The 24964-nt window shown below is 34.3% G+C and overlaps 3 protein-coding genes across 3 annotated transcripts; 1 reads left to right on the top strand and 2 right to left on the bottom strand.

Annotated features, from left to right (window-relative positions):
- Positions 1 to 3769: 3769 nt before the first annotated feature.
- LOC115450265 lies at positions 3770 to 5281 on the bottom strand. The gene is made up of 2 exons (XM_030178266.2): positions 5075 to 5281; positions 3770 to 4398 (listed from the first exon to the last, which is right to left on the bottom strand). Exons 1-2 carry the CDS (start codon positions 5250 to 5252, stop codon positions 4217 to 4219), a joined length of 360 nt encoding a protein of 119 aa, XP_030034126.1. The 5' UTR covers positions 5253 to 5281; the 3' UTR covers positions 3770 to 4216.
- An 848-nt stretch (positions 5282 to 6129) lies between these two features.
- LOC115450263 (superoxide dismutase [Cu-Zn] 1) lies at positions 6130 to 15278 on the top strand. Its single transcript, XM_030178264.2, has 4 exons — positions 6130 to 6435; positions 8225 to 8290; positions 14299 to 14526; positions 14940 to 15278. Exons 1-4 carry the CDS (start codon positions 6259 to 6261, stop codon positions 15195 to 15197), a joined length of 729 nt encoding a protein of 242 aa, XP_030034124.1. The 5' UTR covers positions 6130 to 6258; the 3' UTR covers positions 15198 to 15278.
- Positions 15279 to 15480: 202 nt separating this feature from the next.
- Positions 15481 to 24423, bottom strand: LOC115450264 (acyl-CoA-binding protein homolog). Its single transcript, XM_030178265.2, has 4 exons — positions 24204 to 24423; positions 23981 to 24018; positions 20267 to 20384; positions 15481 to 16220 (listed from the first exon to the last, which is right to left on the bottom strand). Exons 2-4 carry the CDS (start codon positions 23993 to 23995, stop codon positions 16081 to 16083), a joined length of 273 nt encoding a protein of 90 aa, XP_030034125.1. The 5' UTR covers positions 23996 to 24018; positions 24204 to 24423; the 3' UTR covers positions 15481 to 16080.
- Positions 24424 to 24964: the final 541 nt, after the last annotated feature.

Genomic DNA, 24964 nt, shown 5'->3' on the forward strand with positions numbered 1-24964 from the left:
GGTGTGCTGGATTTATCGAAAATTAACAAAGAATAAAACAATTTAATTTTAATCTATACATCTTCCCTCAAAAGCAGACCTTAAACTTGACGGTTTAATTGACACGCCGAAAAAAATAAAATGATATGAAAACAAAAGTACACAATTAATTTCAAATTTCGATTTTATTTTATTAACTGCTCTAATGATAATTTTTTCTTTTCCGCCGTTTTTTACCTTCGCTATGATGTTACACGATTGAGTGTAGACCCAGCTTAAAACTAAGGCACAAAATATTTTACGCCACATGCCCATTGCATATGCCACCTGCAAAACATTGTTTCACTTGCGCATTGTACAGAAAAATTTGCATACATACTAATGAATATGGTAAATAATACCAAAGAGTACCAGGTATTCATAAATACGAAAAGATGCATGTCTAAAGAATAGAGCTGAGGAATTCCCACGGCAAGGGGCAAACATAAAAACCAGAAGCTTATAAAAATCCCATGGTTGTGTAACAAAAACCCAAAAAAAATCGAATCCTAGCGAGCATACTTCGTGCCGTGAGAACTTTATGATTATTAATATTAGAGGAACCAGGATTTCACACATAGCAAGAAGTCACCATACTACACTTGCAAGAAAGTTGAAAAACTTTTAAATCTTGGAATAATTTGCCCAAGAAATTCCTTACTTGTCCCCTAATCGCGGAGTTTAAAGGGTTAAGCTTCTTAAAATGTCTTACCAGTAATAAGGTAGCATAAAATCCAAGGAGTAGTTTAAAACCAAACCCAGTATTCATAATTATTAACACTACACTATCCCCAAAGTACCAGGACAACAGAACATTAAATCTGTGTAAAAAAAATGGGGTAGAGGTTCATGTAATGAACGAGTGCGAACAAGACAAGAACGAGACGAAAGATATCGAAACCCCGCCCCGTCCTTAGAAACTAAAGCAGGTAGTGAAGATACCAGAGTCCAGAACTACTTACGCCGAGCTGGCTAGCGCTTTAAAATTGCAGAAATAAATAAAAATTGGTTGGTTCTCGAAATAAAATACATATAAGAACAAATGAGAAATATAGTTTTTTGCCATCAGGACGGTGCCAAGGTGTGCAAATTGACGATTTAACCAATTTTTTTATTTCTAACATTTGAATAAACGAAATAGTTTCAAACATACCTTATTGATCAGTGATGGAGTCCATATTAAAAAATATATAGTGATCGACACACATTATTGTTCTATGATCCACCTATTCAACTTTGACATTTGGTCATATAATTTTGTACTCAGTATGGCAATATTAGGCCATTAGTATTGGAAATAGCGTAACCCAAACTTTAAAAACATAAATGCTACAAGTTTAATTACACTACATTGCATAATATGCCAAACGTGTTCCATCGATAAAAGTAGATCATGTATCAGACTAGTTTAACTTGACCACTTTCTGAGGCTATTCATCTAATGAAGTCGACACTGAGGACTCACAATACCTCAATTCACCTCAATTAGTTTCGTTCGATGTAGGCTGAACACGTGACTTCTTTTGTCCGGGTAAAAATATCTATAGATTACGTGTTTTTTTTTTAACTTTTTTTATGGTAATTGTGATGATACATTACGTGATTTCGAGTTGTAGTCACATTGAAATAAAATTAGTCTTCGCATTTTATCGTAGTTTTCTATATTTAAAATTTCTCCCGCCTTTTCGTAGACTGCAGCTTTCATGGTTTCGGAGCAGACTGAGGTGTTGGCCGTCCGAAAAGTCAAAGTTACAATCTACCCACATTTTACAATAATACAAAATTTTAAACGTATTTTAGTTGTTGAGGGTCCGGTCTACGCAAAATAAGCTCACAAATTCTTGAAGTCTGGCAGCCGGTCATTTTACATTGTATATTTATTAATTACCTCGTAATAAATTTAACAAAATTAAAATGATACTGTTTTGGGTTACACTAGGTATTGCTCGCGAGTTCGCCTGCGTGAATTTAAAAATCCTTTACTTCCTATAGGATTAAATTACCAATTATTATTAATGACATGGTCTACCCGTGTGGCACACTCTACCTCACACGACTACCTCTTTAATGTCTCAGGTTCGAATCCCGGGGCGGACGTGCGTGCGTACATGCGTGTGCAAAGAAAATATACTACACAATACACAGGCGCACTCTTCGTTCATTCACTCTCATAGCCCGATGTGACAGGAAGAAGATTCCATAAAACCATCCAACGCCCCTAATTTTGCCTCATATTTGCCGGTTTAGGCATCAATTGAATCAGTACTAAGTTGCTTTATAAAAAATGATAGTTGTCGATTTACGAAACAAATATAACCGCCTAAATAAAACAACCAAGAAATATTTGGTCAGCAACTTTGCTATAAAACATACATGAGGCGCTTAAGATGACTACATTATCTAGGTATCTATACTTCTATACTATTATATAAAGCTGAAGAGTTTGTTTGTTTGTTTGTTTGTTTGAACGCGCTAATCTCAGGAACTACCGGTCCAAACTGAAAAATTCTTTTTGCGTTGGACAGCCCTTTGTTCGTGGAGTGCTATAGGCTATATATCATCACGCTATACACAATAGGAGCGGAGCAGTAATGTCTAATCTCAGGAACTACCGGTCCGAACTGAAAAATTCTTTTTGCGTTGGATAGCCCTTTGTTCTTGGAGTGCTATAGGCTATATATCATCACGCTATACCCATTAGGAGCGGAGCAGTAATGGCTAATCTCAGGAACTACCGGTCCAAACTGAAAAATTCTTTTTGCGTTGGATAGCCTTTTGTTCGTGGAGTGCTATAGGCTATATATCATCACGCTATACCCAATAGGAGCAAAGCAGTAATGGCTAATCTCAGGAACTACCGGTACGAACTAAAAATATCATTTTGTATTGGATAGCCCTTTGTTCGTGAAGTGCTATAGGCTATATATCATCACGCTATGACCAATAGGAGCAGAGCAGTAATGGCTAATCTCAGAAACTAGGAGTTTGAACTGAATAATTATTTTTGTGTTGGATAGCCCTTTGTTCCTGGAATGCTATAGGCTATATATATCATCACGCTATGCCCAATAGGAGCGGAGCAGTAATCGCTAATCTCAGGAACTACCGGTTCGAACTGAAAAAATATTTTTGTGTTGGATAGCCCTTTGTTCTTGGAGTGCTATAGGTTATATATCGTCACGCTATGACCAATAGGAGTGGAGTAGTAATGAAACATGATGCAAAAACGGGGACAATTTATTAGTTTTGAGAGCTTCTGTTGCGTGCGCTGCGTAAACGGTTAAAGTTATGCAACAATAATGTATGACGGGATTGTTCCTCTTAAAAAGTTCTACAAAAATATATCATAAAACAAAGTCCCCCGCTGCATCGGTCTGCCCGAATGTGTTAAACTCAAAAACTACCCAAAGTATTAGGATAAAAATTTGGTATGGAGACAGTTTGAGACCCTGGGAAGAACATAGGCTCCCGGGAAAATATATAGCGTGACTTTTATAACGGAAAACTTTAGCCCGAAAAACTTTATAACGCGGGCGGAGCCGCGGGCAAAAGCTAGTGTACTGATATATAAAGCTGAAGAGTTTGTTGGTTGGAATGCGCTAATCTCAAGAACTACTAAACCGTTTTAATATCACTAATAAAAAGCTACTCCTGAGTGCTAGAGGCTTCTGTTATCCCGGAAAAACTTTCACACGAGTAGAGCCTAGCAAAAGCTAGCCAAAAATAAAAACGCTAGGTATCCATAATAAAATATATTCATAACAAATAAAACACACAACGTAAAAGTAACAACAAACTATACAAAAAACGTACACTGTACAATGATTAACAGCATCAAGTTTTATACAATCTTTTTAGAGAGATTATCGAGCGTAGATTAAAGAATATCAACATAAGGAGCATGACTTGGTGCGAAAGAATGCTTAGGACATCACCATTACAAACTCAATGGAAGGTTACCTCGGGTTACCACTACAGACTCTACCTAGCGATACTTACCAAATGAAGAAAACGAAATCCAAAAGTAACTTTTCTATTTTAGGTTAACCTGCTTAATTCATTACGTATAACATAGCAAATGGGATTTTAATAACCACGAGGAAAATTAGATATAATATTGACTTAACTTTCATTATAAACAGTAGAAAAACTGTTAGAAATCTAAATATCTACTTAATCCGATCTTATAGTGAGACATTCATCCTGGCTCTGGGGCTCTTCTGTCTGCCGAGGGCGATTGCGGCGGCGGCGGGGCGGGTTCCCCCTGTAGCTGCGATAAGGCGCATCTAACCGCCGACAGCATCTCAGGAGTGGACTTGCGCCCGCGCGGCGCGTGCGGGCGGTGCGGCCGCGACATGCGCTCTGCTGTTGCTGTTGATTCTGCCATTGAAAAATGAACCTAATGATTTACTGTGCTTCAAAGAGCACTAAGGTCATCTACGGCCAGCGTATGTACTAAACACATGTACTTAACAAGAAATCGCGAATTGCAAGCTTTACTACTACTAATATTAAAAGGGAATTTAATTGTGTGTTGTCGACTCAGTCAAAAGGGGCTAGGATAAAAATATTTTATGGAACCCTTTAATGGCACGAATAGATACAGTACCACCCAGAACTTAAACTACAAATCACTACACTGCGCTCTTCAAGACTAAGCTCTTTTATTGTAATTAAAGTAATACCATTGGCTACAGTTATAGTTAACGTCAGAATAAATGTCGGTATCACCTCAGAAAGACTCTCGCATACAAACCTAGAGCATTATATACTTTTAAATCCTTGTTTTAGGAGCTGTATCGTTTCGACTATATCGATTAGACGGCCATAACAATCCAGAACGACTCTCACATACAAGTGGCCTATATTCATGACATTATTTATAAAATCCTTGTTTAAAGTATACCAGGTGTACGACTATATAGCTCCATACGTCCAACTCGATCAGTGTACATTTCCCCTAATTTTTTTATACCTAAACACCAGCTCCCTTTGACGCAGGAGGCCACAACACACTATTAATCCCCTATTATTAGCTAAACAAGAGGCTGCTAACGGTTAACTCTCGGCCGGTCTCTTTCAGCCTCGTCCAGCTTCTCGCAGCACGTGCAGAAGTAGCACGGCACGCCGGGCACTCCGCAGCACAGCGCCCCCCACAACCATCTGTTCAGCGTGCTGCCGAACCGAGAGCATGAGCTGCGCCTGTCTTCGCTGAACACGAACGTGCGGTTCATAACTCTACTCCATTCTGTGGCAGGTGACGTTTGACTGACGTTTGGGTTTTTTGTGTAGTGGCCAGATGCTAAACATAAATTGGTCTTAGGAGGTTGGTTGTCGTAACAATACGGTTTTAAATGAAATCTATAATATAAAAATGAATATCTATTTTCCTTGGTCATCGCATCACGCGTGACGGATGGAACAATATCACTAATATTTTTTTTATTGTGTTATTATCAAGAGAAGGTTTTTATGTAAAGAAAAAGAAGGAAGTTAGGCAGAACATAAGAAAATTTAATAAAACTTTAGAACAATAATAATTTTATATAACTGCCAGTTGTTTGAAATATCTGTCAGCAATTGAGTGATGATTTTTATATTGTATTTTCGGATATGTCATTTGATAGTTTATAATATTCACAATTAGATTCGGTAGGTGGTGCTGTTGTCGGGTTTTGAAATATTGTCTCTTTTTTTAGAGCAGGACAACGTCTGTCGAGGCGACTAGCGCGTAATAAATATGTCCTTCAAAATCTAGGTAAGTACATCCCTAAATACATAGAATACTGAAAAGGACTAATTTAAACGCGTTATGTAATGATTTTGAAATTAATACAAGGTCTTAATACAAAATTCATGATTAGAAAAACATCACAAATTATTGTAATTACATATGAGTACGTTATATTCTGCATGGAATATTAATTAAACACACACCTTCAAAACAATTAATATACCATAATTATCTCACGAATTTCCTGCCCCTATCTTCCACCCAACACAATACCGTGTCTAAGCTGTCATTACGTCATGGTATTCGATTATGGAGCCTTGGATCTGCCTCACGAAGAACGCTAATGACAAACCCGCTTCACCTATACGTTTAAATGCAAAAAATAACGCTTAAACTCTTCCTAATGTAGCCATTGATACGCGGCCATTTGCGTAGACAACACGTTTACAATTTAAAAAAAGAATTCTCTTTTCTGACAGTTAGAAATTAAAAAAAGAATTCCTAAAATGAATCTCCGTTGCCACGTATTTTTATGCCAGTTGCTGTGGTTGGTGGCCGTTTTGAAAGGAAAGACGCTTCAAGGTGTACCGGGATATGGACGAAATTTGCTAATCAAAACCGTTCCTGGGATAGAAGATTACCAGAGCAACCTCTACGAAGTCTTCATGGAGCCCTATTTGTATGTGAGTAGTGCCTTTTTAAATTTAGAAGTACATTTTTTTAAGTAATGTCTTTGGTGCTATTTAATGCAAATCATCATAAGTTTATTTCATTGTTACTACGAAATCCGACCACCGAATTTAAGACATTTGTAACACTTATTACATATTAATTTTATTTTTCTACACTCCTCTGTATAATCTCAAATCATGCCAAATCTCATACTCCTCCGTTCGCGCAATGTGCTTCAAAGAGGTATAACAATTTCTCTTCACGCGTTAATACATATATAGATACATTATGATACTTGTACTTCACTACCGAGTATGTATAACAATATAATATGTACCTAATGCTTCAATGGTTTTTACATTAAGTTTATTGAACTTAAATTGATCTGACTTTGATCAGATACATTTGAAGACCATTTTTTTGCGCAAAATGCAGATTACAATATATTTTATATTATAACCAAGTAATATAATGGGACTTAAGGGTTAGTACACAGACTCACGCCTTTTATCCCCGAAAGGGTAGGCAGAGGCGCAAAAAATGCATCCACTTTCCGCTGTGTGTATTCCATCCCACAATGTCATAGGGGGCGAGCAGCGAGCCTATCGCCATATCGAGCATAAATTCCAGACTCCGGGCTGATACTGAGTAGAAAACTCAATATTACTTCGCCCGACCCGGATATCGAACCCGAGACCTCGGCACTACAGTCGTACCGTAATACAACTACGCCAAGGCAGCGTTATTACAATAGTTAAAGAAAACATTTTTACACGACTGCATACCATGGGAACATGAAATTAACTTTAATTACTTTTGACAATTGCATGTCAATTCAAACACGGAAATGTTCTAACAAAAGGTTAATTTACTCTTGCTGAAGAAGGCCACCGTGGGTTGAAGGCAACCGTGGTTGGTATGCCGATGTAGGGTATAACAGGGGTTAGGGACTCGGTCCAATGTTCGCTCTGATGATGCTACTCCCGGGTATGGACATTGGGCTGTAAGACCGATCCGAAGTACTATACTCCCGAGTGTCTACATTAGGACATAAGACCGGTGGAACCAACATAACCATTTTGCCAAGTGTGTTTCGTCCCATGATGTGATGATCCCATGATATGAGCCACGTACGTAATACGCCTTAATCGTGACCCAGCATTTAAACAAAACTGTTGAATTACCAAATCTATAAATTATCAAAGTTTTAATTCAAGAATGTTGATAGAGAATACAGATGAAAAATAATTTGTGAAAAACTAAATTAAGGAGTTAAAGAATGAAATGTTTTTCTAAATACAAGTTCAGAACATGCAAAGAGCGTGCGTTAATACTGGAGTCTTATGTTAAATATACCACATTTCATCTGCACTAAGGTAGATTTTTTGTTTACCAAAAATTTATAGAATGGTGTGTGTTCTGATTTAAAAGCAATATATATTTTTTTATATTTAGGTAACACACAGATCAATCATAATTAAAAATAGACAAATATAAAACAAATCCAGCAGTTTCTACCAAAAACTAATACATACGAAAAAGTGGACAGAAAGAAATATTAATAAATACGAAAATAGCTTATAAATACTTACAGTTATACATAACAAGATTGATTGAACCAAATAAACAAATAACATAATTATGGAATATTATATTATATAAAGTAAAACTATTTTAAACTAAACTCAGCTCACGATTCAATGTTTCCATAACTGCTTACTTAAATAAAGGAGCCTGAATATATCAATGTTGCTAATACCACCGAAAATACTTAACTCTATAATTTTCTTTTTCTTCTAGGAATTGGGACAGACCTCCTACCCGTTGATTGGTAACCGAGCTGAAAAGCAAATCGAGGTCCCTGTAGTAAGTAATCGCTTTTTACACGTTTTACTTTTGAGTAAAAACTGACGTAAAAATGTAGTGGATGCAAGTGATTCCAGATAGCTAGTTTGAACACAATGTATCATCGGGCGAGGTTAACGGATGATATTTTAAGTGTTTTACTGCAAATCGTTGGCACCTTCATAATTATCTAACCTAAAGAAAATTGCTTTCTACGAACATTTTAAATATGCTCCGGATTTAGGGCGAAAATAATGAATTTATTTTATTTTATTTATTACACTTTATATACAAAGAATATAAAGGCGTACTTAATGTCGAAGACATTCTCTACCAGTCAAGCTTTAGGTGGTGCAGAGACTGAAGAGGTAGGTGTACACAACGAGAGAAGGTAGTGGAGAGAAAATTAACATTAAGTTTATATGATTAGTAATATAACGCCCGCCAGCAGATTTTTACATTAAAATATAAGTAACGATTTGCGTTTATTGTATTTTTTTTTTTAATATCTGAACATTTTATTAATGCAGATTTTATATATGGGAAAAGATTTTAAATCAAATACTATACAGATCGGCGTAATCACTTCTCCAATTTGAACCTCATTTTGGGGATCTCGTTGGCTAAGCACTGAGGAAATTTCTCATGGAGTATTTTCTTTGAAAAGGATTTATTGTTTTCAACCACATAATAAAAACATAAAAATCTATAATATTATATTCGCGGTATTCTTATATCACGACTTATAAACAACCTAACCGAACTTTTAACAACTAAAATCTAAATTTTATAATTATTTGCATAGTTTTTATTCTGACTATGCAAATATGATGTAATTTGCATAGTCAGAATGCCTCGGTGGCGTAGTTGTATTGCATGTCCGGTACAATAGCGCTCTGAGGTCCTGGGTTCGAATCCCGGGTCGGGCAAAGTGATATTTGGGTTTTTCTGCTCAGTATCAGCCCGGAGTCTGGAATTTGTGCCCGATATGGCGATAGGCTCGCCCCCTATCACATTATGGGACGGAACATATATGGCGAAAAGTGGGTGCCCTAGTTGCGCCTCTGCATACCCCTTCGGGGATAAAATGCGTGATGTTATGTATGTATGTATGTTTTATTCTGACATAATAAGAACATAAAAATTTATATTTTACTAACGCTATATCATGATTTATAAATAACCCAACCGAACTTTTTACAACTAAAATTTAAAATTTATATAACAATGTTTATTCTAAATTAGTTTTATTTAAAAAACATTTAAATATACGTGCAAACGCAGATTCGGCAATTTTCCGTTTAATTAACTTAATCGCTGATGTTTTTAAGAACACGATAAACGTGATCAAATAACATTTAATTAAATATCAATATTAGCTGTTATCACGATTATAAGTTTCATTTTACCGGATTTCCCTGATATTGCTTAATTTTATGCGTAAAATTTGTTTACACGTTTATTTACAGTAAATATAGTATTAAATAATAATATTGGTGGTAGGTCTCTCATATGTGAGAGTCCGCCTGGGTAGGTACCACCGCAAAGTCTATTTTTGCCGCCAAGCACCAGTGCGTAGTCACTGTTGTGTTCCGGTTTGAAGAACATTGGTCGCCAGTGTACTACTGGAGATAATAAGACTTAACATCTCATGTCTCAGGAGGGTGACTGCAGTGGAATACCAAACAATACTTTTTAATTCAAGGTGTGTACCAAACAGTACTTTTTAATTGATGGTGTATCTACTGTTTATGGGCAATCGTATCACTTACCATCAGGTGAACGGCAAGCTCGTCTCGTCATAAAAAAATATGCTGAAAAGTTTTTTTGAAGGCACTAATATCAGAAACTACTAAACCCATTTTGAAATATTTTTATTTATAGGAAGCTACATTACTTCTGAGTACTATAGGCTACTTTTACTCCGGAAAACCTTTACCACGCGGGTGAAGCCGCAAGCAAAAGCTTGTATTAAATATACTCAAACGACGATCATGAATTCTAAGTAAATATTAGAGAAAAGTTGTCTTGTCGTTTAAATTACGTGAGTTTCAAGTCAGACACGAAACAAATATTTGCGACTTGCAAACATTTGTCAAACGTGTCCAAATCATTGTAAAAGATTCATCGATTTTAAAAGTTACAAATTACCATACTAAGTAAAGTGGCTATAGACAAGTTGGTTGTGGAATGGACTGCTGACAAACATTTCTTCTTTATAATATTAGTATAAATGATGCCGTTATTGCAAAAAATATATTACCTTTGGATACACCATTTATTTTAACATGACATTTCAACCCACTGGTCTTTTGAATGAGCGCTTTAGGCGATCGCAACCCTTGACAATAGGGTAGTTTCCTATATTTGATTTAATTAATTATGTTATACTAGCGACCTGCCCCGGCTTCGCACGGGTGCAATGCTGATACTAAATACACTGCAGAAAAACTGTGAACGTTGTATATAAAAACATAGCGGCCCGCTCTGGTTTCGCACGGGTATAACATAATAAAATAACAGTATTTCTTCACTATTTAATGGATGTTATTATTATACATATAAACCTTCCTCTTGAATCACTCTATTAAAAAAACCGCATCAAAACCCGTTGCGTCGTTTTAAAGATTTAAGCATACATAGGGACAGAGAAAGCGACTTTGTTTTATACTATGTAGTTTTTTTTTTTTTTTTTTGATCCTGACTTACGTTTGTTAGCCTGGCAAGGGCCGGCTTATACAAACACACCGGTCTTGCGGGTGCGTGCTTTAGGCACTGCGAGCCCTTAAGTGACCATGCTGAGGGCGACCCTCTAAAGGGTCACGACCTCGGCTCAGGACGGCCACTGAGAGAAGATGTTTTGGGGACATCAACGTTTATGGAAACGCGAAAGGTGCGAAAACGACCTAACAATCTAACATGATTACATCGGCGTCCGGGCCGGAATTATCAGAAGGGTCGGGAGGACGGGGGACGCGGCGAGGTCCTCGACGGCGAGGACGGAGCAGCGGTCGTGTGTAGTGTTTGAGCTTTTTAAGCAGCTCGTGCTTTCTACGTATTGCCAGAGTTATATCGTCCTCTGGATCTGATAAGACTGAACGCGGTCTTCTCCATTTGGCGCGGTCAAATGGAGTGTATTTAGAATTTAGTCGGATTAACGGATTCGGGTGATTGACCGCCTTATCGAAATAGCGTCTGCTGGCCATGTGCATAAAGTGCCTGATGGTCGGCATATCGGTGTCCACGTGGAGGTTGCGATTGCGAACGTACCACGGGGCATCGAGTGCACGTCTGAGGAATTTGTTTTGTAACACCTGCAGACGCTAAAGTCGAGTATACTATGTAGTGATGTAACAGAAAATAATATGAAAAAGAAATTCTGTGAAAACAGCATCAAAATTGATTGAAAAATAAAGCAGTTATTCATATTTAAAATGTTGTAAGTCAAAGTGGGGACATGGTGGGGATATTGCGCTGTCCTTTTCTCACTCACGCAGCGTTATGGCCGGTGGCACCAGGTGACGTCACATTTCACTATTACTGTAATTCGACAGCTTCCCCTTCCACCAAATTTCAAAGCTTTATAACTTATTTTTTATTGCGTGGATTTGAAAAATTCTTTTTGCTATCGATTTTGGATGAAATACATTTATGATAGATATATCTAAAAAGAAGTCTCTAACTACCCTATTAAGTGATCATGGTGAGAGCAACCTGTAATGGGTTACGAACTTCGGCTCAGGACTGTCACTGGGAGAGGATGAAGCATCAACCATTAGGGATACATCATATATCATTAATATTACTTAAGTAACACAATTGTATAAAGATAATCGGTTCTTAGATAATTATGTAGCATCCTTTTGATTAAAAATAATTAGCTTTGTACGTTCAACGACAATCTTATAATAGTAACTATTATCTAACCTTACTTATTAATAATTTTGCCTGTGGCTTCGAGCTCGTGTCTAAGTAATCCCGGGATATACATAGATTTTCACGGGATAAATAGCCTATAGCACTTAGGAGTAATGTAGCTTCTTATTAGTGAAAAAAAATCAAAATCGTTTTAGTTTTGAGATTAAGCATTCAAACAAATAAACTTTTCAGTTTTATAATGTTAGTATATATTTATAGAACTTTCAGAAATATTAAATGAAATATTTCACTGTCTTTTACAACAAATTTATGATCTACATATTTAAATTTTTTTAACCACCTGAACGCCTTAAGACGCTATCCTTTTTTTCGTATACAAATATACCAATAGCATCCAGACGTAAGATACTTAGCTTTAAATTAGTCAAGGAATTCTAAAATCGCGGTATACACTATTCAGTAATCCTAATAATTGAATAGTAGCTAGTTCCAGAATATATAAAATAAAGTAAAATTAATATTAAAACAAAATTCGTAGAATCATCCACACAATATCATCACTAATGCACTTTCATACAATAATTACATTATTTATTCTGTATTACAGTCCCAGTGCTGGACATGGGCACGTACTCTCAGGTTTATTCCACTGTCTACCCTTTTACGCACATAGCCGTGAGGATACGTATTTTAAATGGTATACAGGTCACGATGATCACTCACAATACAACACAATATTTTAATTAAGTATGTAATAACGTGATTAACTCTTGCGTGCGGGTAATAAGCGCCCGGGCCAAGGTTCCAAGATTATATCACAAGTTTTGACAAATATTTAACAACGACTTATTGTTAATTACGTCTGTTGTATACTGCCGTGCTAAGCTCATAAGCAGTATCTCAAAAAAAATCAAAATCTTGATTTTTATGTCGTCAGATAGCTTAAAGAAATGCCCATCTAATGAACTTACCTAAATAACGGTATCTTGTTTAGAACGTGTTAAAAAAAAACAAAGAGTTTCTCTATCTCAGTTTTACATATAAAATATATTTACAAAGCTTCGATTATCTCGAAATGAGTTTTCCCTGACATATCGCTTTTGCGCTTAGCACGGCAGAATACGAGAATGCGTTTGGTTAAATTCTCTCAGATTAAAACCGAAACACTTTCTATTAATGGTGAATTCTATCTTTCCTCTACTTTCACGTGTTCTTTTTGAATTGCAATAATGTTTTGACTTAATTATTCCGGTCTGATAGCTGCCTTTTTATTTATTGATTTAATTAATTGCGGGCAGGTTTACCTACCTATTAGGTTAATTTGCTATGCCTCCACCTATAACAGCAACTTCCTCCCTGGGTCCAGGCAAGCGAAATTCGTGCTAAATAAAAACATGCAGAGATGCACGAAATAGGTGTGAAACTCAGAAGCAACCGCTGCACAGAAACTATATTGTTTCTATCAAATAACAAATTCAATTCAAGTAATTATAGCAAAATGCGTCCACATTTATACCGGTATTGTGATACGTCGTATTTCCAGTATTATTTATTAGTATATGATGTATGCAGAAGTAAAATATCCCTTTTTATTTTTACTACCAGTAATAAGTACCTACGTCAGAAAACCTGTATCTTAATATAAGGTCAAAATTATAGGTGTAAATATTTTGTTCATAGCAAAAAATTATAAGCCATCCATCCATGTTTATTTTACATCACGATTAGACTTATCAATGGCAGTCGTATAAAGACTAATTGCACGCACATTACTCGTAATCACCGTCTGACAAGTTTAACACGAAGTTCTTCGCTAATCATGTCAAAGTAATATACTTTTTATTAAAGTGCAAAAAATATGTGCTATTTGTGTCTCTTTCGGAGCTAATTGCTTCCGCTGTGTTTTGATAATATTTGTTATATGAAAAGAGGTGTAAATAAACTAAAATCCACCATTATAATAAAAGCTTTTGTGGTATCATAGAGCTTTTCTTTCTGCGTATTTTCATAAAAATAGTTCTAAAATATATGACGCTATCTATTGCCTGAATATCGAAGTGATAGTTTTCGCCAGTAAATATAGATGGCGTTAAACACTGGTTAACTAATAAGTAATTATTTATAATTTTTAAATGCTACTTCTCTTTCAGGGACCAAGAAGAGTTCCAGGCTTACAAGCTGTTGTTTATCTGATACCAGATGAAGAATCAGGTGTAAGCGGTGAGCTAATCTTCACGCAAATCATTCCCAACGGTCCAGTGACTATTGAAGGTAATGTGACTGGCCTGGCTCCTGGTCTCCATGGATTCCATATACATCAAACAGGAGCTATTAAAGATAGCTGCAAGGACATTGGGCCACACTTTATTGCGTATTATGTGAGTATTTCTGATTTAAATATATCATTCTAACTGGTGGGAGATGCTACCGCCATCTAGTAGATAGCTATGTCAACTCAACACTCAAAATTATCATAATGGATCATAGTTGGCGCTGTTCCATATTGTAAAATTTGCATATTGGCATACTAGACAGCCTTTCAGTAAAGATTAACCACCAATTACCCGCTAGTTATTTGAAATCGTTTCTAAATTCTATGCAATGGTAGGCACATACGTAAATACAAAACTCAGATGCATTCAACGAATTATGAGGTAGGCTATCATTATGTATTTTCACATTGTTCACTCATGTTCACTGCTAACAGTAAAGTTATAGAGTAGCAAACTAGATGGCGCTGAATTTAACAATTAATATAAATAATGAACCATATATAAAAAAAACAATTCAGGGCCGTCACGGAGGACCACGGGACGCCGTTCGTCACGTCGGAGACCTCGGAAACATCAAGGCTGAAGAAGGCGCCACTCTCAATGTAAAAATTATCGACCATTTGATTCAACTGACCGGCCCTCGCTCGATAGTTGGCAGGTCATTGGCTATATCCAAAAGCGAAGATGATTATGGGCGGTCTAGTACCGAAGACAGTGCTCTGACAGGTACTTCGGGCCCGGCAGTGGCCTGTGGAATCATAGGCTACTTGCACTGAGTTAATGCACTAAATATTTTGTAGTGTCAAAATTATGGTTGTGTAAAACTGTTTCTTTAGGGATTAAAGATTTTAAAGTTCTATTTTTGTATTATTACTAATTGTTTATACCTATGAAAGCTTTTAAAGGGCTATTCGATTAATTTTTAACTTAAATTATTTAGGTAGACGCTTTTAAAAATAAAGTAGCTCTTAGGTGAATGAAAAATAAACTTTATTTTCGGTTGTTAAAAAAAAAAATACAAAAAAATCATGTCATGCTTGTAACAAAAAATAAACAATATTTCAAAATACCAGTTTTAATGTATATAAAAATTACAACAAACAAAGCAAAGGTAAATATTGAAAGTATAAAAATGAGCACCACATTGTGTGTTGAAAATAATTGATTTAGCCGTAGTTATTACTTATAATGTATATCCTAAAATATCCTAATTGTGCCTAAACCGAAGTAATAAATAGTTTTAATGAGACGGAACGACCTGTTCTAGAAAAATCTAGATCGCATCACAAACTCGCACTTAAATACATAGTATCGAAAATCACCACTAGATGTCGCTATTTTCAGTTTGTAAATAATTTATTTTGTTACATTATCGGTGTAAATATGAATATATTGTGCGAAACTGTAAACCCTGGACGTGCCGCTCATTAAATGTTGTGACATTATCACGCGAGCGACAATATGAGAACAACGTCCGCCTAAAAAAATATAGACGACTGAAACCAATTTTATAGAATTTTCCTCATAAATACGGACTTTGAATATAAGAAAATATATGTTTTATTTAACTAAAAAATGCAGTATCCCCTTCTCAGTACATTTGAGCCTATATTGCTTTCAGTATTTTGCCGTCGCGCAATGCTGTCTTTAATCATATGCTTATTGAAGTCCGAGGGAAGCGATGAGGCTCTCCACCTTGGCGATGTAGGCTTTTTGCGCGTCCTCCTTCGATAAGCCGGCCTTTTTGTGCCACGCGTCGAATTTGGCCTTGCCTTTCAGGTCGAGGAGACCGGGGCGGTCTGGAAAGGAGATAAAAATTTAGTTACAGTAAACAATATAAAAAATCCAGGGTAATTTTTTATGAATAGTAAGTAACCCTTTATGGGTAAGTGTGTACTTAAACGGTTACAAAAGCAATTTTGATTTATCAAAAGTAGATAAAAACCACGTGCGACATGTTTTATTCTAATATATTACGCTTCTGCATATTCTGTTATTATTTTGTTATTAATTTCTCAATTTACCTACACACTATTTACTTAGAAGTCTCATCTTTGTCAATACTAATTCCTCTCTTAAGTAATAGTTTTCCATCATAACACGCTTATACTGAATTCAAAATCACTACGGTTCATTAAACATAAGAAAGTATGCCGCATGTAATCCAAATGAACAAATCATTAAACTTTCTTTTCTACGAAAGTTCAGCCATAAATAACATTGTAATAACAGACATTTTGGGCTATTCCACGCCAGCCGTGTTACTGACCGCGCGACCTTCAGCAGGTAAGCGGATGTTATCTGATGTAGCTTGGACTTTGCCAACCTTTTTATACTAAGCACTAATATTAATTGCAAATACGTTGAGGATTTGAAAATATTCTTTCTCCGTATAGTTAAAATAACAAGCGAAAGTATTTGTGATGTTGCGTAGAAAACGTTATAAAAATTAGCGGCACAACCATCTGTTAAGTGTTGTAAACTAAACAAGCATAACTGAAAGACCACAGTCCTGTAAAATTGCCAATAGCTCTAAATCACATACATCTGGAATATTGTTTATAAGATTGCACAGTTTTTTAAATTATAACAATGTTTTATCGACTTGTGGAGAACATTTTTTAAAAAAATAAGTATTACACCTTAATATAATAACATATTATTATACAAAAAAAAAAACATAAATTTTATTATATTACTAAGATTTTCTATTTACAAAACGCGGCTTAATTTGTTACTAAAAGATATTACTTTATAAAACAATTAACTATTAAATACATGGGAAAATCAATTAACAAAATTGTAATCGTTTACGTTTCTTATGTTTAGTTTAGGCACACCAATTATTGTCATTACTTAAAAAATAACCCGAGAACAACTTAATGAATATGCAAAACAGGTGTGTAATAACTGAATCATGAATATTCATTCATTTGTATGGTTAATTAATGTCACCTAAAGGCAAACAATGACAACAGCAATAAGTAGTTGAATGTTGTCTAAGCAGCAGCGTGTAGTCACTGTTGTGTTCCGGTTTGAAGGAAATTGTAATCAGTGTAACTACTGGATATAATAAATCTTAACATCTCATGTCTCAGGATGACGAGCGCAGTGGAATACCAAACAATACTTTGTAATTCAAGGTGTTGGATGGTGTTTCACCTGATTATGGGCGGTCATATCGCTTACCATCAGGAAAACGGCAAGCTCGTCTCATCATTCAAAGCAATAAAAAAAAAGTCCAATGTATGATCATGATGAGCCATAAAAAATCTTTTATTATTTAAATGCGTAAATTTCTTAAATGTATATGATCTGTTAGTAATAAACGCAGAAAAAATTAAATGTAAATCAGATACATTTTATCTCTGAAAATAGTTTTCTTTTGCCGGGAAAGACCTTCCAGGCGGGCGAAGCAGCGAGCAATAACTAGTTATTAAGGAAGGTAAATGTTACATCGGTTTCCCGGGAGGTTGAGGAAAGGCAGACCAGACACGATTAAATCAGGTGATAGGATTTTTTCGAGAAATCTATTTTTACTAATTTATGCAAACATTACTAGTACGTAAAACCCTTAGGAGCGATTTTTCAACTTCCAGATAAAACTAAATCATCATATAACTTCATACTAGAGTAGACAAACAACATAGTTTAATAATATAATTAAATTTTTTTAAATGCTTGTTCCATTTTATCCTTTGAAAAACATTTATCTGATTATTGTAAAATCAGCTTTAAAAATAATAATTAAAAACCAAATAAATTATGATTGAGTATCGATTTATCAGGAAATTACGTGCGTTATCAAAAAAACGATTTATTTGATTAGCACAAGTGTTTATCGATAAACGGTGTGAATATTTTTTACATTACACATTTTCAAACCTTTTCTAGGAAAACTGACCTAGTTTTTAAGTTTAGTAAAAAACTTGTAATAAGAATGGAAGGAAGGTGTGGAGACCTCTTTTTATTTCTGAATCAAGTATTTTTTGCAGTATTTGAGGAATTTCATAGTTCATTAGATTAATATACTGCGGTAGACTTTATCATGAGTTGGATACATCTTAGTTCACTAGTTTCCCTTTTAGCTGTTTCTTAAAGGATTTTTAAGTACTAGTTTAAATTTAAGAAAAAGCCTACGAAACTCGAGTATAATGTAGCTTCGAATTTACAAAATACAAACAGATTAGCACGTTTAATGTAACAAACAAAAATAAACTTTAATTATATAAAATTAGGGTGGATTATTCTAAAAGCAAAAATAGGCGTTGTGATAGTCACAATCTTATTAATATTCATGAAATAATAACTGTATTTACATAGAATTACTAAAACCAACTAGTCATGGCAATTATGCTATAAGTATATAAAAGAATTCACTAATATTGTACGCCATTATTGTAGATATAAGCATATACTTCAGGTCATTATTATTGTGTGGAATAATTTCCACATGGTTAATGATATCATGAGAGCGAACCAAAGGAGCCTTTTCAAGGATAAACTTCAAGCTTCAATGAACCAAATGATGAGGTATAAATTATTTAGATTCAAGTGATACGAAATGTTTAAATTATTATTTCAAATACTAAATGAAATGTGACAAACATTACAGATATATATTTTTTAAATTCTGTTTCCATTTGATCGACCGGAATTTATTAATGTTGCCAAAGAAATTTGACATGCAAGTCGATATTGAAAATTGCAATCCAATATTACTCTTAAAAAACTTATTACGGCATAATTTATAACTCGTCTATGGTAAGTGTAAACAAAAATTACTTCAATCCAAATAAATCTACTAATAACACCAAATACATTACTAAAAAGCGGGTAGATTTAAATTTATTTTTCTTTTATGGTAGAAATTTAAAACCGCTTTGAGGCCAGTGGCCGCAATTGCATGCTTCCCACGAGATACAATCCTACTCATAAATATTGGTATATCTCCGGTGCAGGAAAACGGAAGTGAGGAGCTCAACCCGCATACTCGCTGTCACGCGGCTGTATGTATGTTTGTACGGTAGGTTTAGTTAGATTGGCATTTCCTGATCATCTTGACTAGACTACTACAGATTTGAGTGCGTTTGCCCATTGTCCAGTTATTGACTTAGAATAGCACATTGAGATGTTTATAGAATAGAAATTGCAACAGTAATAACTAATAAATACTTGATTTTTATGGAACGTATAGTTCAAAATATAAGTGCGACAAAAAAAACATCCATGGTCATTACACCCGACGCCGTTATGGCTTTTCTCGTGGAAAACCAGTTTGTTAAACATGAATAATATGCATTCAAGAATCTTGTTTAAAACAAGAATTTCTAGCGAAATTCATATTAAATTTCTATTGTGAATTATGGGTACCCATCTTATATTTCTATATCCGAGTGTGTCACCTATACCTATAGCAAAATAGTAGTAAATTTTGCGCTCAAAAATCAAAATTGGCTGAAGGATCTCACACAAATAAAGAAAAAAATTACAGATTATTTCAATTGTACCCTAATTTCATCCAATGATTTAAGAAAAATCATTTTCGTCTTTATTAAATTTATATTTAAAATGAGAGATTAAACTACGAACTAAAAATGGATTTGTAAAAAAGTTTAATTCCAGAACCAATATATCATGTGTGATCGAACGAGTTCTAAATCATGTCGTAGATCAAATCCCATTGTAAGATTCTTAAAAATCCTTGAGTAAGTTACATGTTCCCGTACAAATATAAATACTTAACAACAATAAGCTTGCCCTATTATATGGGACCTATCATAGCTGGCAATTTGTTGTTGGGTCTGTACCGCCGATGAGGTAACATACGTGACGTTATACTTACTGGCTGGGTCAGCATCACCAGCTGTTGCCTGTTTGAAGAGCGCGTACAGCTCCAGGAGGTCATTGTCGCTGGGCAGGGACTTCAGATTCCTGACGTTGCTGGCGGCTTGGTCGAATTGCTGCAAAGAACAGATAGGTCATATTTCAAACAGTCCGGTATTATTGTGTTGACTGACGAGGGATAACCAGCTCTTGTCAGTCAGTCTATCTGGACCCTACTCATGCCTGCTTCCCTGTGCCTGTATAATAAAGTAAAACCGGAGTGGGCTTAATAATTAAATGATGTTAGTTATTGCCGTTAAACCTGTTTAGCTTGTTTTTAATTTTTGCCATAGGACCCACTACTTTTATACATTTACCGCTAATCTTTAATCGTATTAATTGGTAAAAGAGTTTATAAAACTTTTGTATAATTGTAAAATATACGTAGATATTGTAACGTTTAATTTTCAGATGACCCAAACCTCAATCCCTCTATTACCGTGAAGGCTGCAGCCTTTGCAACGTTTAGAAAATTATAATAGAAAAACACGATAAAATTCGAAAAATTTCAATGGTGAAAAAGTGTTTAAAGACATCCTAGTATCCAAGATTTTTAACATAACTGCTTGAAAAGCCGAGTAGTGTATTTAGCAGTACAATGTATTATCAGTAGTGTATTTAACATTATAGCAAGATTAAATCTTAACAAAGCCCCAGCATCATACGACATGGTGGCCATGTTTTTTGTCACGATCCAAAGCTTGTTTGTGAATGGCCGTGAACCTGGGCTCACTGGATTGAGTCAGTGAGGGTAGTCCTTGATAAAAATTGCTTATAAAAAATTCAAACTAAGGCTATGTATAAATAAGCAATGATACAGTTCGAGCCGATTTGGAAAATTGGATGAGGAGAATCAAAGCCCATCTGAATTTAGTAAAAATTCGAAATACTATTTTACTACGACATAGTTTTAACAGTGAAACAGTTTCTTCAGATTACTTTAATATACTTTTCTTTGAGGTAGTTGTCATCATATACGCATGTACAATTATAATGTTTTTATTTCGCTGACATGGTATTGTGGATTCTCATGCTATATAGACTGCCTATTGAATCATAGCGATAAAACTTCTGATATGATATAATTACTCAGTATTATGAATATGAAGTGTACATGTAATAAATCGCTATCGATTACCAATGTTATCTGTTCTTATCGGCTGATGATTCACCAAACACAACCTAACTAACCTAACCAGCAACGCCATCTATAGTATTACAAGTTTGGGTATGGGCAATGTCTGAAAATACTAACCCCATTCTAAAAATTCTTTTGTCAATATGTGTACTCTTAAATGCTTTATGATATTTTATCGCGGGAACTATTACAGAACAAACCACGAGCAAAACTAGTAGTATATGAAAGTGATAAAAATATAACGTAAATATATTATGTGGATTAGACATTCTTGGTCATGGAATCATTACAATATTTATAAATTAATTATTTGTGTTAATTTATTCTTTAAACTATGGCATTTAACCCCTACCTCCCCTATCAAATTATAGGTAGCGAAGTCAAAATATAAATACGAATCATGAAACCTTGCCTACTTCTGCAGGGACACAAAGTTACACATTTAAAATAAACTGTTGCATGCATGCATAATAATTAGAGATTTAGTTTGCATTCCTTTATAATTAAAATGCACACAGCCACCATTTTCGTTCCCCTAACTACAGAAAAATTTACATGTTTATCACTTAAATACAAAAATAACTTTAAGTGTTTTCAACAGACATGTTAATGTATGCACAAAATGACTTACATGTATTGTTTTTTGTATGATTAACTTTGGCTGACATCAAAGGTTGAAGTTCTGTCATTGTAAACATAGTGAATACTAGAAAAAAATTAAATTCTAAATATGACTACTTCTACGTTTTCTAGAGTACACCTACCCTCTTTAGTCTCTGTACCACGTAAAGGTTGACTGGCAAAAAATGCCTAACATTAACTCCACCTCTATCTTTTTGTATATGAAGTTTATATATCATTAGGGTTGATTTTTCAGTGCCCCGTTTCAAAATGTTTTGTACAACACTGTCATGGTGAGCATTAAATGTTGCGCATCAAGTCTTGTGTGGTGAATATCTTTTAATTATAACACTTTGTAATGTCTTTTTATTATAGCTATTAAACATTTTTATTTATATGGGCATGTTAAAATGATACCACAACGTTTCCAACAATAATAATAATAAGTTTTATTTAAAAAGTACATAATGTGTTTTACAGTTAAAAAAAAACAGTGGTATAACAAATTTCTAAAAACAAAAATAAAGTATTTACCAGGGGTACCCAAACTAGGCCGTGCCTGTACCTTGGGATACCATTAAAAATTATAAATCGTATAATTTGTAATTGCTTGGTGAGCATTAATCTAAATTAATAAAATAAAACTATTGACAAGATAACTTAGAAAATTAAATTAAATGCCAATGTTTTGCAACATTAGATAAAAAATCTTGGAAAGTTTTAAGCTATATAACTTTTTGCATAAGTAAGGAAACAAACAGATTCAAAACAGGTTTTTGTGGTAAAATCTCTTTTATGTTTCTTGCATTTATTATAGTCCAGTGGCAAAACAAGATTTTAAGGTTGTTTAACTTTCAATTATTGCAGCAAAGTGGCTAAACTATATCTTAGACTAAAAATAATCAGGGAATAATTGTACCATTTTAATTCTAAATAATGAAACATCTACATGGCAGTGTAAAAAAAATATCAGGTTGATACAGTAAAAGAAAAGGAAAAATTAAGAATTAAGTATCTAAGGAATGTAATATAGAAGAGTACATGACTTGCAAAGTCCAACATTTCTGCTTATATCTTTAATTAAAAACTGGCTTATAAAACATTCTCAAATTAGATAAAAGAAATGAAAAAGATATAAAACTATTTTTCATTTGCTAATTTATTCAAAATTCTTGTTCTTAAAATACATGAATTATAAAAAAGCATATATATACACAAAAACAAAAAGATTGTTGAACCTGATAATGTTTGCTTTAAAAAAGCTGATACATACAATTATATTATTTTTCATCACATATGTTTTTTAAACTAGATTTAAATTAAATTAAAGGTATTTGAGTCGTAAGGCATTCTGTTCAGCACTTAGCTTGACCCTTACTCAATATTTAATTACTTATGTATTATAATAATTAGCTTATTAGAGCTAGACATTTAATATTATTCAAAAAAATATCTAGATTTGAATAGTTTATAATGGAAAATTACTTGACAATAATTTAATATGCTACTTGCAAGTCATCATGGCCTTTAGACTGTCAAATTATTCCTGGTGGGTATATGAAAATATATTAAATGAACATGTATATTCAATTCTGTCAATATAATGATAAATAAAACAAGTGACAAATGGAACAAGTTAAAAAAAATGAGTCAAATGCAGTCCACTAATGATAGATGACTTTAATTGGACCTTGGGAGACATGTGAAAAACAATCATGCCAGATATCTGCACTTTGCAACCATACACGCCAAAATAATGATTTATCAATTAGGTTTAATTGGTTCGCATAAGTTTTACCACCAAAAAAGAGTTAACCTTTTCACTTTATGTTGTAAATAGCAAAATGAAGTGTTATCCGACAAATGCCGGCAAAATGCAGATGGCATATTAAAATTCTATTCATTACAACTCACCTCTTGCAGAGACATGATGACTTTAAGACTTCTTTAACCTATAATCGAAAAAAAAACAATAAACTTTAATTGTTACGAATTCAACCTCAACATAACCTTTTTAAATTTTCAATTTCGAACTGCAATGTGTTTAATGTTAATGGTAGTAATAAAATTCAGCTTTAAAAAACAAAATTAATGAATTATATCTACAGTCAGAGTGTAAATTAATATCACTGCTTACTTTTGTGGAAGCGACCAGTCGACACGATTTCTCGTTAGGAACTGGCTGAGTCGGTTTATACAGAATGGTAAACAGTTATATCAAACAAAAGTGGTTATGACGAATTATCGCTTGACTACGTTGCTTGTCCTTATCGTGCGATGGGTTGATAAATAAAAAATAAAACTTTGTACGATTGCGTGACGCATTCGACACATCACACGTAACCTTATTTTTTAATTGTCAAAATTTGGAAGTTCATAGCAATATATCATAAGGATCAACATTCTCTATTCGTTGTTCGTGATTATGCGGATATTTCAATACATTTAAAACTTTTCTAGCGGCATAAATATCATGTAATAATGTAAGAATTTTGTTAGCAAAATATTATTATACACATTTGTATTTAGCTGGCATAACGTTCCAAGTTCCATAACCCCTGTTATTATCGCGATTCGCGAATCGAGTCAGCCCCGACTTGTGTCCTGTTTAAAACTCGCTATATTCTTTTCTCAAAAATCACAAAATAATTAAGTACTTCATTATTAAATAATATATTTTCCTATTGTTTGAGTTTCTGATCTGCCTACATCTACTACAAAAAGTCCACAAGCACGTGTACCTGCACATACCTAAGTAGCTACCGAAGTCAGTACTCAGAAAAAAAATGAAATGACTTCTTTGTACCTACTGACTTGTAGTTTCAAATATTTTATTCGTTTTAATTTAAAGTAGCAATAGGCTGCCCCAAAATCCTTTTGGATAGGCATCAAGTTAGC

Source organism: Manduca sexta, chromosome 17 (assembly GCF_014839805.1).
Source record: "Manduca sexta isolate Smith_Timp_Sample1 chromosome 17, JHU_Msex_v1.0, whole genome shotgun sequence".
NCBI classification, from domain to species: Eukaryota; Metazoa; Arthropoda; class Insecta; order Lepidoptera; family Sphingidae; genus Manduca; species Manduca sexta.